Here is a 17,721-nt window from a genome sequence, read left to right on the forward strand (position 1 = left end):
GAGAATAAAAATTCAACGTGTATGGCAGGAAGGCTACGACTGGGATGACATTATTGAGGAACCATCCCGAAGGCAACTCGAAAATGTGTTCTCATCTCTACAATACGTGAATGAAATCCGGATTCCACGTTGGAGTGGACACCCCTCCAAGGATGAAGAGATGGAGCTAGTAGACTTCAGCGATTCATCCGGTGATGGTTACACCGCGGTCATCTATAGCCGACGCAAAATTGAGACGGGTTACATCGTGCGGTTGATCGCAGCCAGAGGGCACGTCACACCTTTAAAGACACGATCGAGTATAAGTTCCAAACCATGCACGATCCCCAAACTCGAGTTGAAAAGTGTAGTACTTTTAACGGAATTGTTCAACGACGTCCGTAAAAGCTAGTCCCTAGCCCAGTACAGTTCACGGCGTATACCGATTCCGAGGTGGCTCTTTGCTGGATTCGGAGTCGGAAGAATATCGAAAACAAATTGTTTCAGCGACGAGTAGCCGCGATCCATAACTATCTGTCACCCACAGATATCCACCACGTTAGGCCAAGCCATGACCCTACAGATTGTGCATCCAGGGGCATGTGTCCCCGGAAATTTGTAGCTCACAAGTTGTGGTTCCATGAACCGCAATTCTTGCAGGGGGAACTCCCTCGCACGGAGGTCGTCAGTTCTGGCGCTGAAACAGTGACTCATCTACACAAGTTGGTTCCGAGCCTGCGCCTGAACCAGATTTCATTCAGCGATTCTCAAGTTTACCTCGATTGATAAACACAATTGCGAGATGCCGTCGATGGAGATCGGGAACTTCTGGTACGTTCTTAGCTCAGGAGTTAAAGGAAGCGGAGTGGGCAGTCGTCAGGTATCAACAAAAGCTACTCTTCGGGAGGCAAATTTCCAGAATTCAGAAGGGATTGAATATTGAGAAAAACCATTGGCTGTCCATGCTAAACTCTTTTGTCGACGAGGTATCCAGGGTTCCCCGAGTGGGAGGAAGCGCAGAAACACCCTATAATTCTCGGGAAATGTCACCTAGCTGACCTCATAATTCAACAGGCTCATAAGTTTCACCAACATTGTGGAACAGGACTCACAATGACTATCATTCGAGAAAGATATTACATACGTACAGCGTTGCAGCAGAGGGTGAAGAAGTGGATTAGAGGATGCGTTAGGTGCGTTCGAATGCGAGGAGCCACGATAATCCCAAAAATGGCAGACCTTCCTCCCGAGCGAATCAGGTGATCCGCTGTTTTTGAAAATGTGGGAACCGATCTGTGCGGACCATTTCTCTCGCTCTGGAGTATTTCTAGTCGACTCCCGGAGCCCCCACTGTCAAATTCGGGGGGTATTCTATCCTTTTGTCCGTGGCCCGTCTATATATATGATACATAACCGGATTACCGGATTAGACCATTCCTGTCAAGATACACGAACGCTTCGGGAGGAATGAAGCCTGTCGTGAGAGTTTCCTCAAAATATCCATCATTTGGGTAGAACGGCTGCGAAACCCAATGGTTCTCACCATGCGAAGCAGATCGCACTATATGATTCCGAATCAATCTGACGATAACTGTGTCGATTCTTGGCACAGCGGCAGCTGCATACATCACTTCATTAGTTACATAGTGCTCATAGTTTGACGAAGCAGTTCTATTAGGCCCCGTGCATGCACGCAGACATTTCCTTTCAAATATCCTTATTTTCTCCATTTGGCTAGCACTCAAATTAAACCAGATAGGACACTCAAAGGTGATCACCGGTCTAACCAAAGTAAGATAGCAAATAATCTTAACCTTCCGGCTAAGATGTGGAGCATAAAAGAGTCTTCGGAGAGACATGAATGCCTTGCGAGCGCTCTCTAGCGCGACTTTAACGTGCTCGTTAAATTGAAGACGCTCGTCAAGACGCACCCCCAGGTATCTAACGCACTTCTTATGAAGAATGCGCTCAGAGCTATCCTCGTTTGCGACAATGTGGAAATCTCTCCAATTCCTTTTCAAGTTCCTACTGGCATACGCCAAGGAATTTCGAAACAGAATCGTTTCACACTTTTGTGCATTGATTTTCATTCGCCAACTGTTCGTGAAGAACTTAATATCATTGAACATCTTCTGAAGTTCAACTTGCACCTTCTTGTGTGCCGTGTAGGCTATCAAATCGTCAGCAAAAGCGACCAACGACCTTTTAGGAGATTTATTAAAATCGAAAGAGTTTAGACGGTATCAAACGCTTTCTCCATGTCTATAAGGCAAGTGCCTACGCACTCACCATTGTTAATCCGCCAGCAAATATCAGACGTTACCTTCGTTATTGCATGTATTGTCGAATGTCCAGATCGAAATCCGAATTGCGCGTTCGGCAATAATTTCTTCTTCTTGATATGCCCGTTCAAGGCTTTCAATATCAAAACCTCAAACACCTTGCTGATGTTAGGCAGCAAACTGATTGGGCGGTAGCTTGAACTTGAACTTCAATAAGAATAGCGTTATGGTCGCTATTATAAGGAAGAGTCTGTAGTTTCCGTTGAGGATTCCTAAAATTAAAGTTCAAGTACGCGTCAGCCATGCACAAATCCAGATAGGAATTTTCCCTGGGCCAGGTTGGACTTTCTGACCCATATAACTCGCTTTTATACTCTATCTGGTATTGCTCTATCCAAGATTTGAGGAATACCCCTCTGTGATTGTTTGTGGCGTTTAGCCACGAGGTATGCTTAGCATTCAAGTCGCCAGCTATAATATAATAATTATGCAGCCTATTCAGTTCGAGTATCGTAAACAGAGAATGGAATTCCTCCTTGAACTTGGCTCGATTGTTTCCCACTGCATAGACTGACAGAATGTATAAATTCCTTCCTCTAGGCAGTGAAAACAGGATACAAGAGACTTCGATACACTCAAAAGGCCTATTAATATGCCTGAAACGATAATGGCGACCCACAAGTATTCCGGTACCACCTCCCCCATCACAATTTCGTCTATCGTTCCTCACGAATTCAAAATCCTTCAATGTTATCGAATGCCTCGGACTGAGGTGGGTTTCTGAAATCAAGACTATGTCAGGCTGTTGCCTGGCAGCGAAATCAAGGAGCTCCGCTCTTCGATGGATTCCTACGATGGAATTCACATTACTCGCGATGATCCGGAGACCATCCAGTGATACCGCTGTGACTGCAGACCTAGCAGCGGGCATGCTGTTTTTGTAAATATTCTGTCATGCTGTTCATTTTTGTATTGTGTACGTGTAGCGTATGCTGCATGTTTTCACACATGCTTAGTATTTTACTGAGGGTGGTGTTCATCCCGCCACTTGCATCTCGTTGGGGCTTCTTAGCTCCCCCTTGTCGAATTACTTCTGCAAATGGGATCTCAGAGACGATTGGTGCCGAAAGGACGGTACCGTTCAACGCCGCTGACACCTTCGTCCTTTGGGCCGATCTCGGTGCCTGTTGCCTTGTGACCTTAACATTGCGGTATGCAGGACATCCACGGTGCGAAGCCGAAAGCCCTCCACTTCCGCTGTTGACACAGAAAGTTTTTTCCTTGCCATCTGCTTCAGTCAGCTGCGGCTGCGGTATGGTCTTTCCCGCACTTTACACATCGTAAGGTCATTTGACAGTTCACTAGCATCTTCGATACTGCGCTGGCATCTTCAACACTGGACTGTTTCGCCCTTTAGGAGGCGCTCAAAACGAATGGCATGTTAGTTAAGCGACTTGATGCCGATCAGATCGCTTCCCCGGCTCTCCGGCCTGATCTGCACGAGGAAGTGCGGCAGGATTGGTTTTTCCAAAACGGATCTCCTCGTACTAAAGAGTGACATTGAAAGGAACTTGACCTCAGTTCCCGTCTCCCGGAGCATTTTGAGCACCTCATCGGGCTCTTCCTCCGCATCCAAGCCTTTTAGAAGGAAGGTTTCCACCTTCTCTTCCTTTGGAGTGTAGGTGAAGTGAGGAGCCTTCACTCGCTCGAGGACCTCCCGTGCTTTTTTGTAATCTGGAATTTTGTTACATTTGACTTGGACTCTCTTCGCCCCCGTCTTTTTAATAACAAAATTCGAGAGCCCCGTGCTCCCATTAAGTAGAGTGGCTAAATCTCTACCACCTAATTCATAAATATTAATGGGGGGCACCCTTTCCCCCTTTTCTTTATTTCGGGTGCTACTTGCATCCCCGGTCGGACTATTTTTTAAATTTTCATTCGTACTTGCATTATTTTTTACATTCATCATCATCAACGGCGCAACAACCGGTATCCGGTCTAGGCCAGCCTTAATAAGGAACTCCAGACATCTCAGTTTTGTGCCTAGGTCCGCCAATTCGATATCCCTAAAAGCTGTCTGGCCGCCTGCCCTACGCCATCGCTCCATCTGGGAGGGTCTGCCTCGTCTTATTTTTCTACCATAGATATTGCCCTTATAGACTTTCCGGGTGGGATCATTCTCAACCCATACGGATTAAGTGACCCGCCCACCGTAACCTATTGAGCCGGATTTTATCCACAACCGGACGGTCATGGTATCACTCATAGATTTCGTCATTGTGCAGGCTACGGAATCGTCCATCCTCAAGTAGGGGGCCAAAAATTCTTCGGAGGATTCTTCTCTCGAACGCGGCCATCTGGATGAAGGCAGTTTGTACGTCTCGGGTGGTTCTTCCCATGATGTCGATATCGTCAGCATAGCCCAGTAGTTGGGTGGACTTAAAGAGGATCGTACCTCTTGCATTTACATCAGCATCACGGATCACTTTTTTGAGGGCCAGGTTAAAGAGGACACATGATAGGGCATCCCCTTACACGTGTTAGACCGTTGTTGATGTCGAATGGTCTTGAGAGTGATCCTGCTGCTTTTATCTGGCCTCGCACATTGGTCAAGGTCAGCCTAGTCAGTCTTACTAGTTTCGTCAGGATATCGAATTCTCTCATGGCCGTGTACAGTTTTACCCTGGCTATGCTATCATAGGCGGCTTTATAGTCGATGAATAGATGATGCAACTGTTGCCCATATTCCAACAGTTTTTCCTTCGCTTGCCGCAGAGAGAAAGTCTGATCTGTTGCTGATTTGCCTGGAATGAAACCTGTTTGGTATGGGCCAATGATGTTCTGGGCGTATGGGGCTATCCGGTCCAGTAAGATAGCGGAGAATATCTTATAGATGGTACTCAGCAACGTGATACTTTTATAATTGCTGCACTGTGTGATATCTCCCTTTTTATGTATGAGACAGATAATGCCTCGTTGCCAATCGTCAGGTATTGATTCGATGTCCTAAACCTTGAGCACAAGTTGATGAACCCCTTGGTATAACTGGTCGCCTCCATATTTAACCAATTCAACTGTAATTCCATCGGCTCCTGGCGACTTATGATTTTTTGCCGATGAATTGCACGGACTGTTTTTCCTAAACTTGGTGGTGGCAGTATTTGTCCGTCGTCTTCAGTTGGCGGGTCCTCCAACTCACCGATGTTCTGGTTGTTCAGTAGCTCATCAAAGAACTCAACCCATCGCTCTAATATGCCTATTCTGTCGGAAATCAGATTTCCCTCTTTGTCTCGGCAGGATGAGGATCGAGGTGTATAAGGCTTCATCCTGCTGACTTGTTGGTAAAACTTCCGCGCCTGGTGCGGTTGCTCCCTGTACTTTCCTAGTTGACAGGCTTATTGGTTCTCCCAGGCTTCCTTTTTCCGTCTGTGAAGTCTCTTCTCCGCTCGACGGAGTTTGTGATAAGTCTCTGTGCGTGCCCGCGTTTTTTGAGAATGCAACATTACTCGGTATGCGGCATTCTTCCGTTCCGTTGCTAGCTTACATTCATCGTCAAACCAGCTGTTCTGACTCCTTTCGCGGCAGGGGCCAAGTATGTTTGTGGCCGTATCAATGGTAACGTTCTTCAGGTGATTGTGAAGATCATTTGTTGATGCTTCATCTCCAGGTCCTCTGTTGACTGCGGTTATTGCGGCATCCATTTCCCTCTTGTAGGTGTCGCGGAGGGTTGTGTTGCTTTATTGTTAACTCTCACCCGATTGTCAGAGGGGATTCTGGGTGGTATTGTTATTCGAGCTCGGAGCACCATGCCAACGAGATAGTGATCCGAGTCTATATTGGCCCATCAAGGCTGAGAGGTGACGGCGTTCGATCAACACGTGGTCAATTTGGTTGAAAGTGGTCCGGTCTGGAGAGGCCCACGTATGATTGTGGACCGCTTTCCGCGCAAACCAGGTACTTCCAACAACCATTTCGTGTGACCCTGTTAATTGAATAATCCGCAGTATGGGCTCCTTGCCTACTTGGCTGCTAAAATCTCCAAGTATGATTTTGATATTATATCTGGGACAGGCTTCGAGGGTTCGTTCTACTGCCTCGTAGAGGGTATCCTTCTCCGACTCTGCAGTCTCCTCTGTAGGGGCGTGAACGTTTATGAGGCTTATATTCCTAAACTTGCCTCGCAAGCGCAGAGTGCATAGCCTTTCGCTTATGTTTTCAAAGCCGATAACAGCAGGTTTCATTTTTTGGCTGACTAAGAAACCTACTCCGAGCACATGGTTTACTGGATGACCGCTATAATATATGGTGCAGCGGCTCTTCTCCAGGAAACCGGTCCGGTTTGCCAATTATGGAGCGTTTATATCAACATGGATGTAATGTTGGTTGATGTGCTACAAAGTTTATTGTTCAGTTGGCTTTTCCGGATTATTACTTCCCAACTCTGAAGGAAACTTGAAAGATGCTTTCCTATTTCCAACTTGTTAAGGAATTTTCCTTTGTCCTTGCGAACTTTGAAATATGAAAAATATGAATATGGGGGTGAACATGGGCACATCTGTAGTACTCTTGTTATTCACCCTTGATGAATTCAACACTTGGGAAATGAAGTAAATTTGACAAGCTTTACTGAATACCATAAGGATATTTGGAGGATGCAACTGGACGTCACTTCAAGCGTCCAATTTCAATCTGAAAGCTTCACAGGACGAGTTAGCTCCCGTTCGTCTACGTTACAGTAACGTGGCATCCTGAAAAACTCATTCTGTTCGCATACGATACGTTTCCTGATAAAAAGGATCACAGTTGTATCATGAGAAATATTTTCATATATCATTCCTAGGCACTGACTCTTGATATCCTTTCACTCTAATCACTACACATTGCCAATGCAGAAGTGCAGATAATTTACAGGAGCACAAGTGGAAAGTTGCTGATTTCATAGCTGGCCAGATTCAGGTCGTTTATTAAAGACTGATCCAGGAGACACTCACCCTGACAGCAGAAAATTACAAGGGAAATTGGAAAAACTGCATGGATGTAACCTTGGGCCATGGAATGGGCTCTGATGGAAAAACTACATAAGTTTCCTGTCAAGATATGCATTTCCTGGGATGGTCTCAACTCCTCATTTCTCCGTGAGTTTACTGGAGAGCGCGGCCAACCATGAACACAGGGGGGGGGCGGGGTGCTAATATGCTTACATATTGGATCAATTGGTTGTTATCCTTGCAAATACTCTGCAATCGTCACTTATTGAAAAGAAATGTGAAACCCCCCCGGTGAGAGGCCAGTGTGAAGCAACACGAATATATCCTTATGCTAAATTCATATTTTCCATATCCCCGATTATCCTATTTTATGATACAGCGAATAAAATCTATTGTGCTGAATATTTTGTAAGCAAAACGAAACCTGTGGGAAAACTTACAAAGGAAATTTGAATTTCCATCAAACGATTCTCGATTCTCCGAAGAGAGTCTTTTGAAATGTGCTTTCCGCTTCCCGTGAATCATACAAAACATACTCAGCCATAGGAAGAAATGTCTTTGAAGCGATACTCGGAAAAAAGGATTCACGACTGCGTTTAGGCAGGCGGTATCAACCCGGTCACATTACACAAGTATGTGCACACTTGTTGAAATTGCCTACGGATTTTCCGAGCAGCCTTTGCTTCCCGGCACTTCGCCGTGGAGGCTGTGAAATAAATTTTTCAGCAGGTGATTCTTTTCAACGATTTCCAGAAGCACTTGAATGTGTCCCGAGTGTATAAGGCGATATTCGAAATGAAGCTGATTTAATAGTGAATAAGTATTCAAATGATTCGAGAATTCATGTGAAGAAACCTTATCCGATTTGGGAAGTGTCGCGGTGGTACAGTGTTTGAGATTCTGTATGGGTTCTTCGGATTTGGGAAAGGTGAACAATGGGAACGATTGGTGATGAATAATACTTTTTCTATTGTATCGGAAACAATGAAGATTTGATGAAATTATTTCCACCCAGATAAATATTGCAACATGACTTGAAATTTACCCTTCATAAACATTTACAGTGTAATGCACTGGGGTACTGATTTCCCCCCCAATAAACTACAAGAAACGTTTTTTCCTTGAGAGATACTCTTATTTGTAAAATGTTTCACTACTAATCACATATTTACTATTTCATTAACTGGATAAATTACTTTTTGAAAAACTTTATTTTTATCGATCTTGACTGGTCGACGGACAGGGTTTGAGTCCTCAAATGTCATTTTTGACATTTGTCACCCACCTTCGTGTCAAGTCGTCAGCTGTTTCTGCGGCCATTGAATTCAGCAGCAGAGGAGAATTCATAATCGCGCCCAGGTTCGCGTCTCCGATGTGCCGCAACATCACACCGCCCCAGCTGAAACCGTGTGGACCAAGCCGAATATGTGATCCTGCCAATGAGGGTCACTGGGAGATCTGACGCTTCGAGGGCGCTTTTTCGAAGCGGTCGCCGATTCGTCTAGGGCCTTAAGCTTCGACAAAGACGTCCACTTGGGACGCCTCGGGTGTCGAGCTTGAACGAGTGCTCGCCTCTTTCTAGAACCCTAAAGAGCTCCTCGTATGATGGTTGCAGCGGCCTCTGACGAGCATCCACCCTAATGATGACCTGTCTACAGGTCTCAAGATCCAGGGGTGTTGATCTCCGATGCCATGTTGGGACGGTAGAGTTGGCCGCATCTTCGAAACCGCGTCCCTAAGCAGATGCCGCATTCATGAGTCGCTTAAACCTGCTCTGAGGCGTAGATTCTCTCCGTACACCATCTCTACGGGGCTGACCGTGAACTTCTCTCGGTTGGCTGGGCGGAGCCCGAGGAGGACGAAAAGTAGGACCGTGACCACGACGGATCGTCACAAGCCATTAAGATGACCTTCCACGTCCGGTGCCAACGCTCCAGCATACTATAAGGATGCGGATGGTATGCAGTAGTCCTACGACCTTTGGAGCTAAGGAGCTTTCTTAACTCCGCGAAAAGAATAGATTCGAAGTGAATTCCTTGGTCGATGATTCCAATGGTTGGAAGACCAAAGCGCGGAATCCACTCTCGACAGAGAGCCTCAGCACATGGTTGTGTCGTAATGTCAGACAGAGGTATTGTTTCAGGCTACCGTGTAAACCTGTCGATGATTCCGAGGCAATACTTGAATCCGTGCGAGTGTCGCGAAGGTTCGATGATGTCGAAATGAATGGTTTGGAACCCCTTTTCCCTTTATACGTGTTGACCTTGCACTTCTGGCACGCGATGCACTGTCTGGCGCAATAATTGACGTCCTTGTTCATTGACGGCCAGAAGTAGTTTTCGATGACTGACCGGTTCGTCCTGATGCTTGAGGACTCAAGTGCTGAAATCGGCGAGGGGACGCATTGTCGTGCTTTCATCTAAGCGCGAAAGTAAGGTACTTGTGGTCCGTAAACACGGTGAACGCCTTGCCCTCAAGGGAGAAAAAAAAAAGTATTTTGTAGTGAGTACGAAAACGTTCGGCGCAGTCCGAGATTCACGTTCACCTGCCTATAGCCACAGGTTCGGATAGGAGAAGATAGATAGATTTTGTGGATCGATTCAGAGGGGGTACAAGGAGAACCGACACCTCAACGCCCGTGTCGACCAGGGGGTGGAAGATTGTAAGGCGTCGTGGTACTACGCTTCGGGTAGCCGTCGCCGAGACATCCAGCGAGCCTACTTTTTTGTTGCATTAAACGTGCATCCGGTGGTATCCTTAGTCGCTGAAACTCCGTATTTACGATGGTACAAGCAAATCATCGAGTCCCATGAGGATTCCGGTGTGCGACTACCCGAACGCCCATTTCGGGAAGCAGATCTCGACCGTGATTGCAATCGAAATCTACTTCTCGAATACAAAGTACCAACCGTCACTGCGCGCTTTGTGACCGCATCGACGAATGTCGTCACATTGGCTTTGAGTTCGTTCACTTCCCGCGTTGTGTCTTGGGATATTTCCGCGACTACAGGGCCCGCGGAAACCTTGTGTACTTTATCGGCCGTGGTGGTCAACACCTCCCGCGTCCGCGCAGGCCAAGATGGCGCAGGTGCTCTCCAGGAATCGCTGGAGCCAGAGGAACTTCAGCAGCTTATTGCCGACCTTTTTCCCGCCCAGCTTCTTCATTTCTCGAAGCAACTGGCTGGGAGTACGGACACCTAGCGTCAACCAATTCAGCGTGTGATTAAGTTTCACTTCAGCACTTACTGAAAGTCGTCGTATCAGCTGCTCCTTTAGACGACATAGGAGCAGTCCTCTACTGTGTTCGTGACGAGTCCAATGGTCTCCTCGTCGAGCCCAAATTATTGCTGACAATTTCAACGCTTGAGCAATGGAGTAGGGAAGCCGGGAAACAAATGAAACCAGTAAGAGGTTGGTCATCAAAAGCACTTGATGAGGATACATTTCTGGGGGTATTGTAGTGGAGCACCGAGTTTACTAAGACGGCCGTAGAAAAAGCATCGCGGCTGTCTCAACAGATATACCGAGCATTTGACGCTTCCATGCCAAGACGTTCACACTCTTGGAAGCGCAACCCTAGCTACTGGTGGAACGCTGAAATAGCGAAGTGTGGTACGGAATACTTGAAGGTCAGAAAGCGAAATCAACGCCGAAGAAACACACCAGAGTATGAACAAAGGTACCTCGAATATAAAGAAGCACGCAAAAAATTGCAGTGGCCATCACTAAAAGTGAAAATTATTGCTTCAAGCGAATCTGCCATGAGGTAGACTCTGATCCATGGGGAGGAGCGTACAAGTCGATTATGTCGGCAATAAGAGGCGAAAGGTCCCCTCCTATTATGTGCTCTAGATTATTGTGGCAGATATTTTCGACATTGCTCGCCCAACAGCCGGAAACAATCTCAATGATATTCGTTTTGAGAATGATGGGGTCCTAAGTCCGCATCAACTTAATGCTGGACCGGACCAAATGGGGAGCAACTCACTCCCTCTTTCTTGGTCCACGGACCCCTCGCTTAGGGCTTGCACCCAAACTTTTCAAAAAAGTCAAGCGACGACGGCTTTACGGTTTCTTACCAGGGCAGAGGCAAATCGTCAGACGCTGCCTCACCTCTGCCCTGGGAGCAGCGTGACTGTAGCGGCTCGCAGATGTTGAATGTTCCATTTGGTCTGGTCCAGCATTAAGTTGATGCGGACTTAGGACCCCATCATTCTCAAGACGAATATTTTCAGCTCTGGCCAAGCTCTGGTCAAGAAGGCGGGTTTGCGCTTAATGATACCAATAAGCGCCGAAGGCATCTCTCCAGTACCCACAGACGAAGTCTTGGAGCCAGTAAAAAGGGTCCGGGATACCGCAGCTCGCGATATTGATCGAATCCCTAACAAGGCTGAAACTGGCAATGAGAATGACATCGAGCATATTCGAAAGGGTATTTACAGACTACCTTGAAGAAGAGGACTTCCCCACATAGTGGAAAATAAAAAAGCTTGTATTGATCCCGAAAATGGGTAAGCCGATAGTGGAACCAACATCCTATAGACCTATCTATCTTCTGAATACAATAGGCAAAGTTCCCGAGCGGGTAATCCATAACCGGCTATATCCATTTATTGAAGGCTCGGTCAGCGATTGATGCCACCAAAGTAGTTTTTGAACTACCCAAAAAAGCCTACTACGAATGGAAACACTGCGCACTGGTGGCTCTCGACATCAAGAGCGGGTTCAATTCTGCCGGATGAAACTATATCATCGAAGCGCTCATCGCGGCACAAACGCCAAAATATGTATTAAATATAATCTTCGACTACTTCCGACAACGGAAGCTACTTTATGTTTCGAACGAAGGTTCGAAGATCTGTGTAATAACGCTGGAGTTCCGCAGGGGTCTGTTCTGGATCCTCTACTATGGAACCTAATGTATGATGGCATTTTACGGCTCCCAGTAGCTAAACAAGCCGTTGCCGTCAAATTCGCAGATGACGTTGGAGTGGTCATTACATTCGATAATCCCGACGAAGTAGAGGCAAACGGGACTACACGGCCGATCAGGTCTTGGCTTAATGATCACGGGCTGGATCTAGCCGAACACAAGACGGAGTTGGTGCTCTTTGCAAAGCGGCGGAAAACTGTTGAAATTTCCATCGGAGCACATGCTGTTAGCTCTCAGCCATCGCTGAAATACCTTCGAGTAAAATATAATGAACAGTCCATGATTAACATAGTCAAACAACCATCCTGAGTGGCCGAAGAGGACTTAGAGGGAAGAGCTATCCCAAAACTAAAAGAAATTGGCTAAGTGACCGTGAAGGTCAAATATTGAAGCTCCATCAAAGCGTTTGGTTGGCACGTCCTTGCACGCCTCCGCACTAGCCAGGCTGGCGTATGTTGGGGCGGGTGGGGGGGGGGGGGTATCCTTTGACCGCTTCGATTCTTCACGTGTCATTTTTACAAAATTAACGTGTCTATGCCGATGCGTGGTTCCACACCAGATCTAAAAACAACGCTCGGCCAGGCGCGTGGAGCTCAGCCCCTTTGACATTCTCCGGCCACTATTTAGGAGGATGTTCTTATGTATATGGTTTTGCGTGGTCAAGGAGGAGGAGAAAAGAAAGAAGTCCTCAAATTAAAGGAAGAATTTCTTCAATTCACAAAAATCGAAAAAAAAAATCAACAAAAACACTCTACACTGTCAATGGTCTCTTTTTCTGTAGCGATTCAAATTCTCCACTCGACAAAGACATAAATTTCGTTTTTTCATTTTCATCACGTTCGGTTGCTAACTTTGAAAGTTTTCAGGTTACACCAGCAATTCATTAATCACTTCACCATGGAAAAGTCTTCCGAGCAACAATCTCCTCAAAGAAAATTTCCTTTATTGAAAAAGGGAAAATCACGGAAAATCAAAAGCAATCTTTCCGTTGATGCGACAAACTCAAGCACTCCTTTCCATCGTGAAATCCCCTGAAATCCGAGAGGCTCAACTTCACAAAGAATGATGACCCAACCGCCTCCTAGCGATCCGAAATAAAATCTCCATTTACAGTAAATTAGCGGGTTCGATCCGTCCGGACAGTGTTCAACGAATCCCCCCAATCCCTCTCCTCTTCGTGAAGTTATCTCACAAAAAAACTCTTTGATCCTCCGCATTCTAAAATCCTTTCTCGAAGTTAGTTCCACAAAAAACAGAAATGACATTCGCTTCCAAAACGATCCAAATTTCAATCAAAAAATAATCTCCTCTGCCCATCAGCTGTCTCTCGATCAGCCGGTCCCGCTAAGTTTCTTTTACTTAAAGCCCATTAAACCTTATTCGCTTCTGTATTTGGAGTACAGATTTAACTAAAAATAAGTTTCATGCTCCAATAATATGCGCAATTCTGTCTCTTTGCTTTTTAAATCTATAAATGCAATTAAAAATAAATCTAACGATTTTTTTCCTTTTATTTCCAGAATAATGTCATCGAAGGGATGCATCACAACGATAGCTGTAGTAGGTCTGAGCCTATTATTAGCAACATTGACAGAGTCAGCACCAATGCCCAGGTAGTTGTATTTATGTCAATCTAAACTTTTTTTTAATTGCACAATTTCAATACTCCATCCTTCGGAGTTATTTCCAGTTTGTCCATTCTTTGTTGAAAATGATATTTTTCTAATTAGAAGTTTTTATCAAAGAAGAGATCCTTGGAAATTTTCAAAGTTTAGTCGTTGTTTCGATATTTCAACCAATCCAAGTGATGTAATTGAGGAGGACTTAATAGTAGTTGCAGGACACAATCTAATTAAGTTTTTTATTCTCCGATTAAAAGATATACAAATTTCGGTGGCAATGGCAGCAAAAATGTAAATTTTTTAATTTACTTTATCCCTGGAGAAATATGATGAAGTCCGTGCTTGGTGTTGAATATCAAGAGAGGGGGCCTAAATTTACAATGCCATCCAGAGACGTCGCCATTGGGTATTTAACATCAAGAAGAGGATTTCCTATTCCTTGTCCCTTTGGCAGGTGGCTGTCTCATCTGTATATCCTGTTTGTCAAACATTGGATGCTATCACTCAAACAAATTTGTCCTCTTTCGTCATAATTTTTGTTACGTTTTCCATGGCTGCCGTTGACACCGCAAATCGTAGTTTGGGGTGGAGTTAAGTGGGGTTAAGCCCCTTTGGGAAAATTCATCAAAATCGCTTGCTCCTTATTTCCTTCTCAATTTGCTTTTCCAATATGTCATGAGCCTGTTTGAAATTGGGATTATCATCAATTTTTTGAGGTTTACGCAGTTAGTGAAGCGGAAAACCTGAAACAGGAAACAGTCAAATCGAGGGAGAGAAAACGGATCCAAGTACTTTAAAGCCACCTCAATGTTCATTCCTCAGCAATAACCTTCATGTGCTTCAGATATATTTGCTGAACAAATAATTTTTCGTTGAAATTCAATTATTTTAAATTACAAGGTCGAGGAAAATTTTCATTTTTTCCTCAAATTTTCCTTCTGTGCCGGCTTTCAAAGTAATTACTCATGTATCTCCTCATCCTTGGAATCTAGCGCTTGAGGATGTTCATTGAATTTAGCTACCAGAGAGGTTGTTCTTCCTTCGGTGATTTCCCAACAAAAAAGAAATTCATGCGTCGTAGTCAGTAGAGTTTATTGTATTCAAATTTGGCTTGATAAGTTATTGTGTCGTCTTTTGTGGCACCTGCCAGGGATTCCCTTGTTTCTCTCATTTGAATTTTACTAGAAGTCTGTGGTCCATCCAATTTTTTTAATGCTGAATGATTTTAGCTAATGGTTTCGTCTTAAAAAAGCGAAATAATTTAGATGTCTTTTTGTCCTTTTTACTGATAACTAAACCAAAGGATTAAGAGCTCAGAAGGAAGTTACGCTTTTCAAGGTACTTTCGTTAGAAGGGAAGAACTTTGTATGATTGCTCCACGACTATAAGTTTTTGGTACGAATTTCAGTCTGTCCTTGTTAGACTCGGTTGGGAAGTATTTACCTCCCTATTATATGACCAACACTACTTTCATTTTGCCAAGAGAGTTGCCACTCGACTAGGGTGCGTTGCCGTTCTTCACGAGCAACCACCTCCCTTGGCTCTTCTTCCTCCTTGTATATAACTTGACCCTCGTTAGCAAAGAAGGGCAACGGAAATCAGTCCCGCGATCACCATCACGGCCTGTTCGCAGACAATACGGTACACAGGCGTCACCCGCAAAGCTCCCCGTCTCTGTACTTGTGCGAGGCGCTTTCGAAATACCTCCTTGCCAAGAGGGTCACAGTAAAGCAGGACAGACTGCGTTGAAATCATCAGAAGACATCACCTGCTAGACGTAGAACCTCCAATATTTCCCCACAAGCCTACTTAACGCCGAAACACCAGTTGGAACCTTGTTGGCTGCTGTTTTGATTTGCTCATAAAAGTTCATCTTTAAGTCAAGGGTCGGCCCGAGGTACTTTAGTGCTGGTTTTGACTGGATTATCGACTCGTCAAACAATACGAGACGCAGGATCGGAATTCTCTTTTAAGTTAGGATGACTACTTCGGTTTTTTTCCAGCGGGCTTTGCTCCTGTTTATTGCGCTTCTTCCGCCTGATTTGTCATTAGGTCGCTTAGACGTTGTGTTAAGCGGCGGAGCCTGTCACTCTCCACCCGGTGCTCTGCAATATCTATCGTCCACTAATACATAGAAGGTTGCCCTCCTGGGCATGGAGGCTCCGCAGGCCTTTATTATCAGGTTCAAAACTGAATTTACGAGTGTCAGCTGCAGCGCCACTACCCTCGGGAGTACTCTCCAGAGTGGCCCCTCCTGTTCCAAGAGTTTCGACAAACCTCCCGATGTTCACTATCGCGACGTTTCATGCATAGAAAAAGCGCCGATGTGGCCCCCACCGAGAGTTTGTGTCCACCACTTCGAAGGCAATGTATTGATGGTCGCTTGCTGAGAAGTCTTCCAGAACTCGGCACGCCGAAACATTAGGGTGAATCCTATGATTAAAACTACCAGTCCTGTTCTCGACACCATTTCGAGAATTCGTTTCCCTCTGGAGTCTGAGGCATGCTCCATTCAAGTGCCCTAGCATTGAAGTCACGCCCGACCAGGATCCGCCCATCCTTCCCCAATATAGCGTCCTCCAAAGCATCAAGCCTGCGTCGAATCCAGACAAAGCCGTCCTTTCGGCTTTGAGTAAGAACGCTAAGGACGTTGCCATCCCGAAACCATATGGCAACGGTACCTTATATGTCAGGGTGCCATGAAACTGGGTCCTTGTTTCGATACTGATCACTGATGAGTACTAAATCAGGTTTGGTCTACGCTGCGAACTGCGCTAGCAACCTGTGAGCTGTTCCATTCTGGTGCATATTGATTTGTAGGATGCAAATCATTTTGACCGCGTCGTAGCTCTTTCCAGTTCTACTCTGAAGATTGGACACCGCCCTGAGCCCACAGTGTGCCTAGACGTGACACGGTCCCGCATAGGACGCAACTTTCTTTTTCATTGCAGGTGTTCGTTTTATGACCTGACTGACCGCATTTGCAGAATGTTGCCCTACTGTCAGGTCGCCGGTCGGCTGCATAATTCAACCATCTGTAACATTTGGTTGGGGTGGCCCGGATCCGTATCGTACACCCCACCAATCCGGACATCGGTTACCTCCCGAAATTCGTGTTTGAAGGCCTCTTCTACCTCATTCTTTTCTGTGAGGGAGTCAAGGTTTCAGATTTCCAGAGAACACGTGGGTTCCAAGTTCGATACCAAAGCTTTCCCTCCCAGAAACCCCTTGACTGTTTCACAGAACGTAACTTTATTTATTGTTCTCGGGCCTAGTTCGGCTAGGACTCAACCACCCTTCGTTTCACGAATGGAAGACACTTCTTCTCAGCTATTTTCGGGTTTGATCTAGTAACAGATTTCACTGAGGACTTCCAGAAAAGTCTTGCCTTCCTTAGGCTTAATAAGCAGTGCTTCGTCCTTGGTGTCCGCATTAATTTTAAGCGGAGGTTTTTCAGATAACGCAGTGCTTTGTTGTCTCTTGTCCGTCTTCGCCTTCTTCTTTTGAGCTGCGGGGAGAGTACCTGAGGGAAGTCTCCTTCAGATGCCCTTTCATCTTTTCTTTTTTTTTCTCAGTTTGCTTTGCAATGTGCTATCTGCGATTGGTTTGACAAGCGTAGCATTCTCATCGGGAACGCAGTTGTTTCTGCTTCCCGCGGATATTTTCTTACTCTCCATGCCCGCCCATAATATGAAATTCCGTCCATCAGCCCACTTTTCATCCATTTGCGGACGTTTTCCTGGAGGAACGTTGCAGATCTCATGCGCTTCACAACTGCCGCGCATTTCTTAATAAGCCTTTCCTCTTAAGCTTTCGCCAGAGTAGTCGATAGCGCTCCCACTCGGCATATATTCGCAGCCATTTGGTTGCTGTAATTGGCTAGTCCTCTTCTTCTTCTGCGCATCTCGATGTCTCGT

At 45.6% G+C, this 17,721-nt stretch overlaps 1 protein-coding gene across 1 annotated transcript in view; it reads left to right on the plus strand.

The window, feature by feature from the left end:
* Window positions 1-17,721, plus strand: part of LOC119646622 (diuretic hormone class 2) — a 190,613-nt gene that overhangs the window by 123,181 nt on the left and 49,711 nt on the right. Inside the window, exon 2 of the mRNA XM_038047130.1 lies at window positions 13,703-13,798. Within this exon, the coding sequence (XP_037903058.1) occupies window positions 13,707-13,798 (92 nt within the window). The 5' untranslated portion in view covers window positions 13,703-13,706. The remainder of the gene's footprint in view (window positions 1-13,702; window positions 13,799-17,721) is intronic.

The sequence above is a fragment of the Hermetia illucens genome, chromosome 1 (assembly GCF_905115235.1).
Source record: "Hermetia illucens chromosome 1, iHerIll2.2.curated.20191125, whole genome shotgun sequence".
Classification (NCBI taxonomy): Eukaryota; Metazoa; Arthropoda; class Insecta; order Diptera; family Stratiomyidae; genus Hermetia; species Hermetia illucens.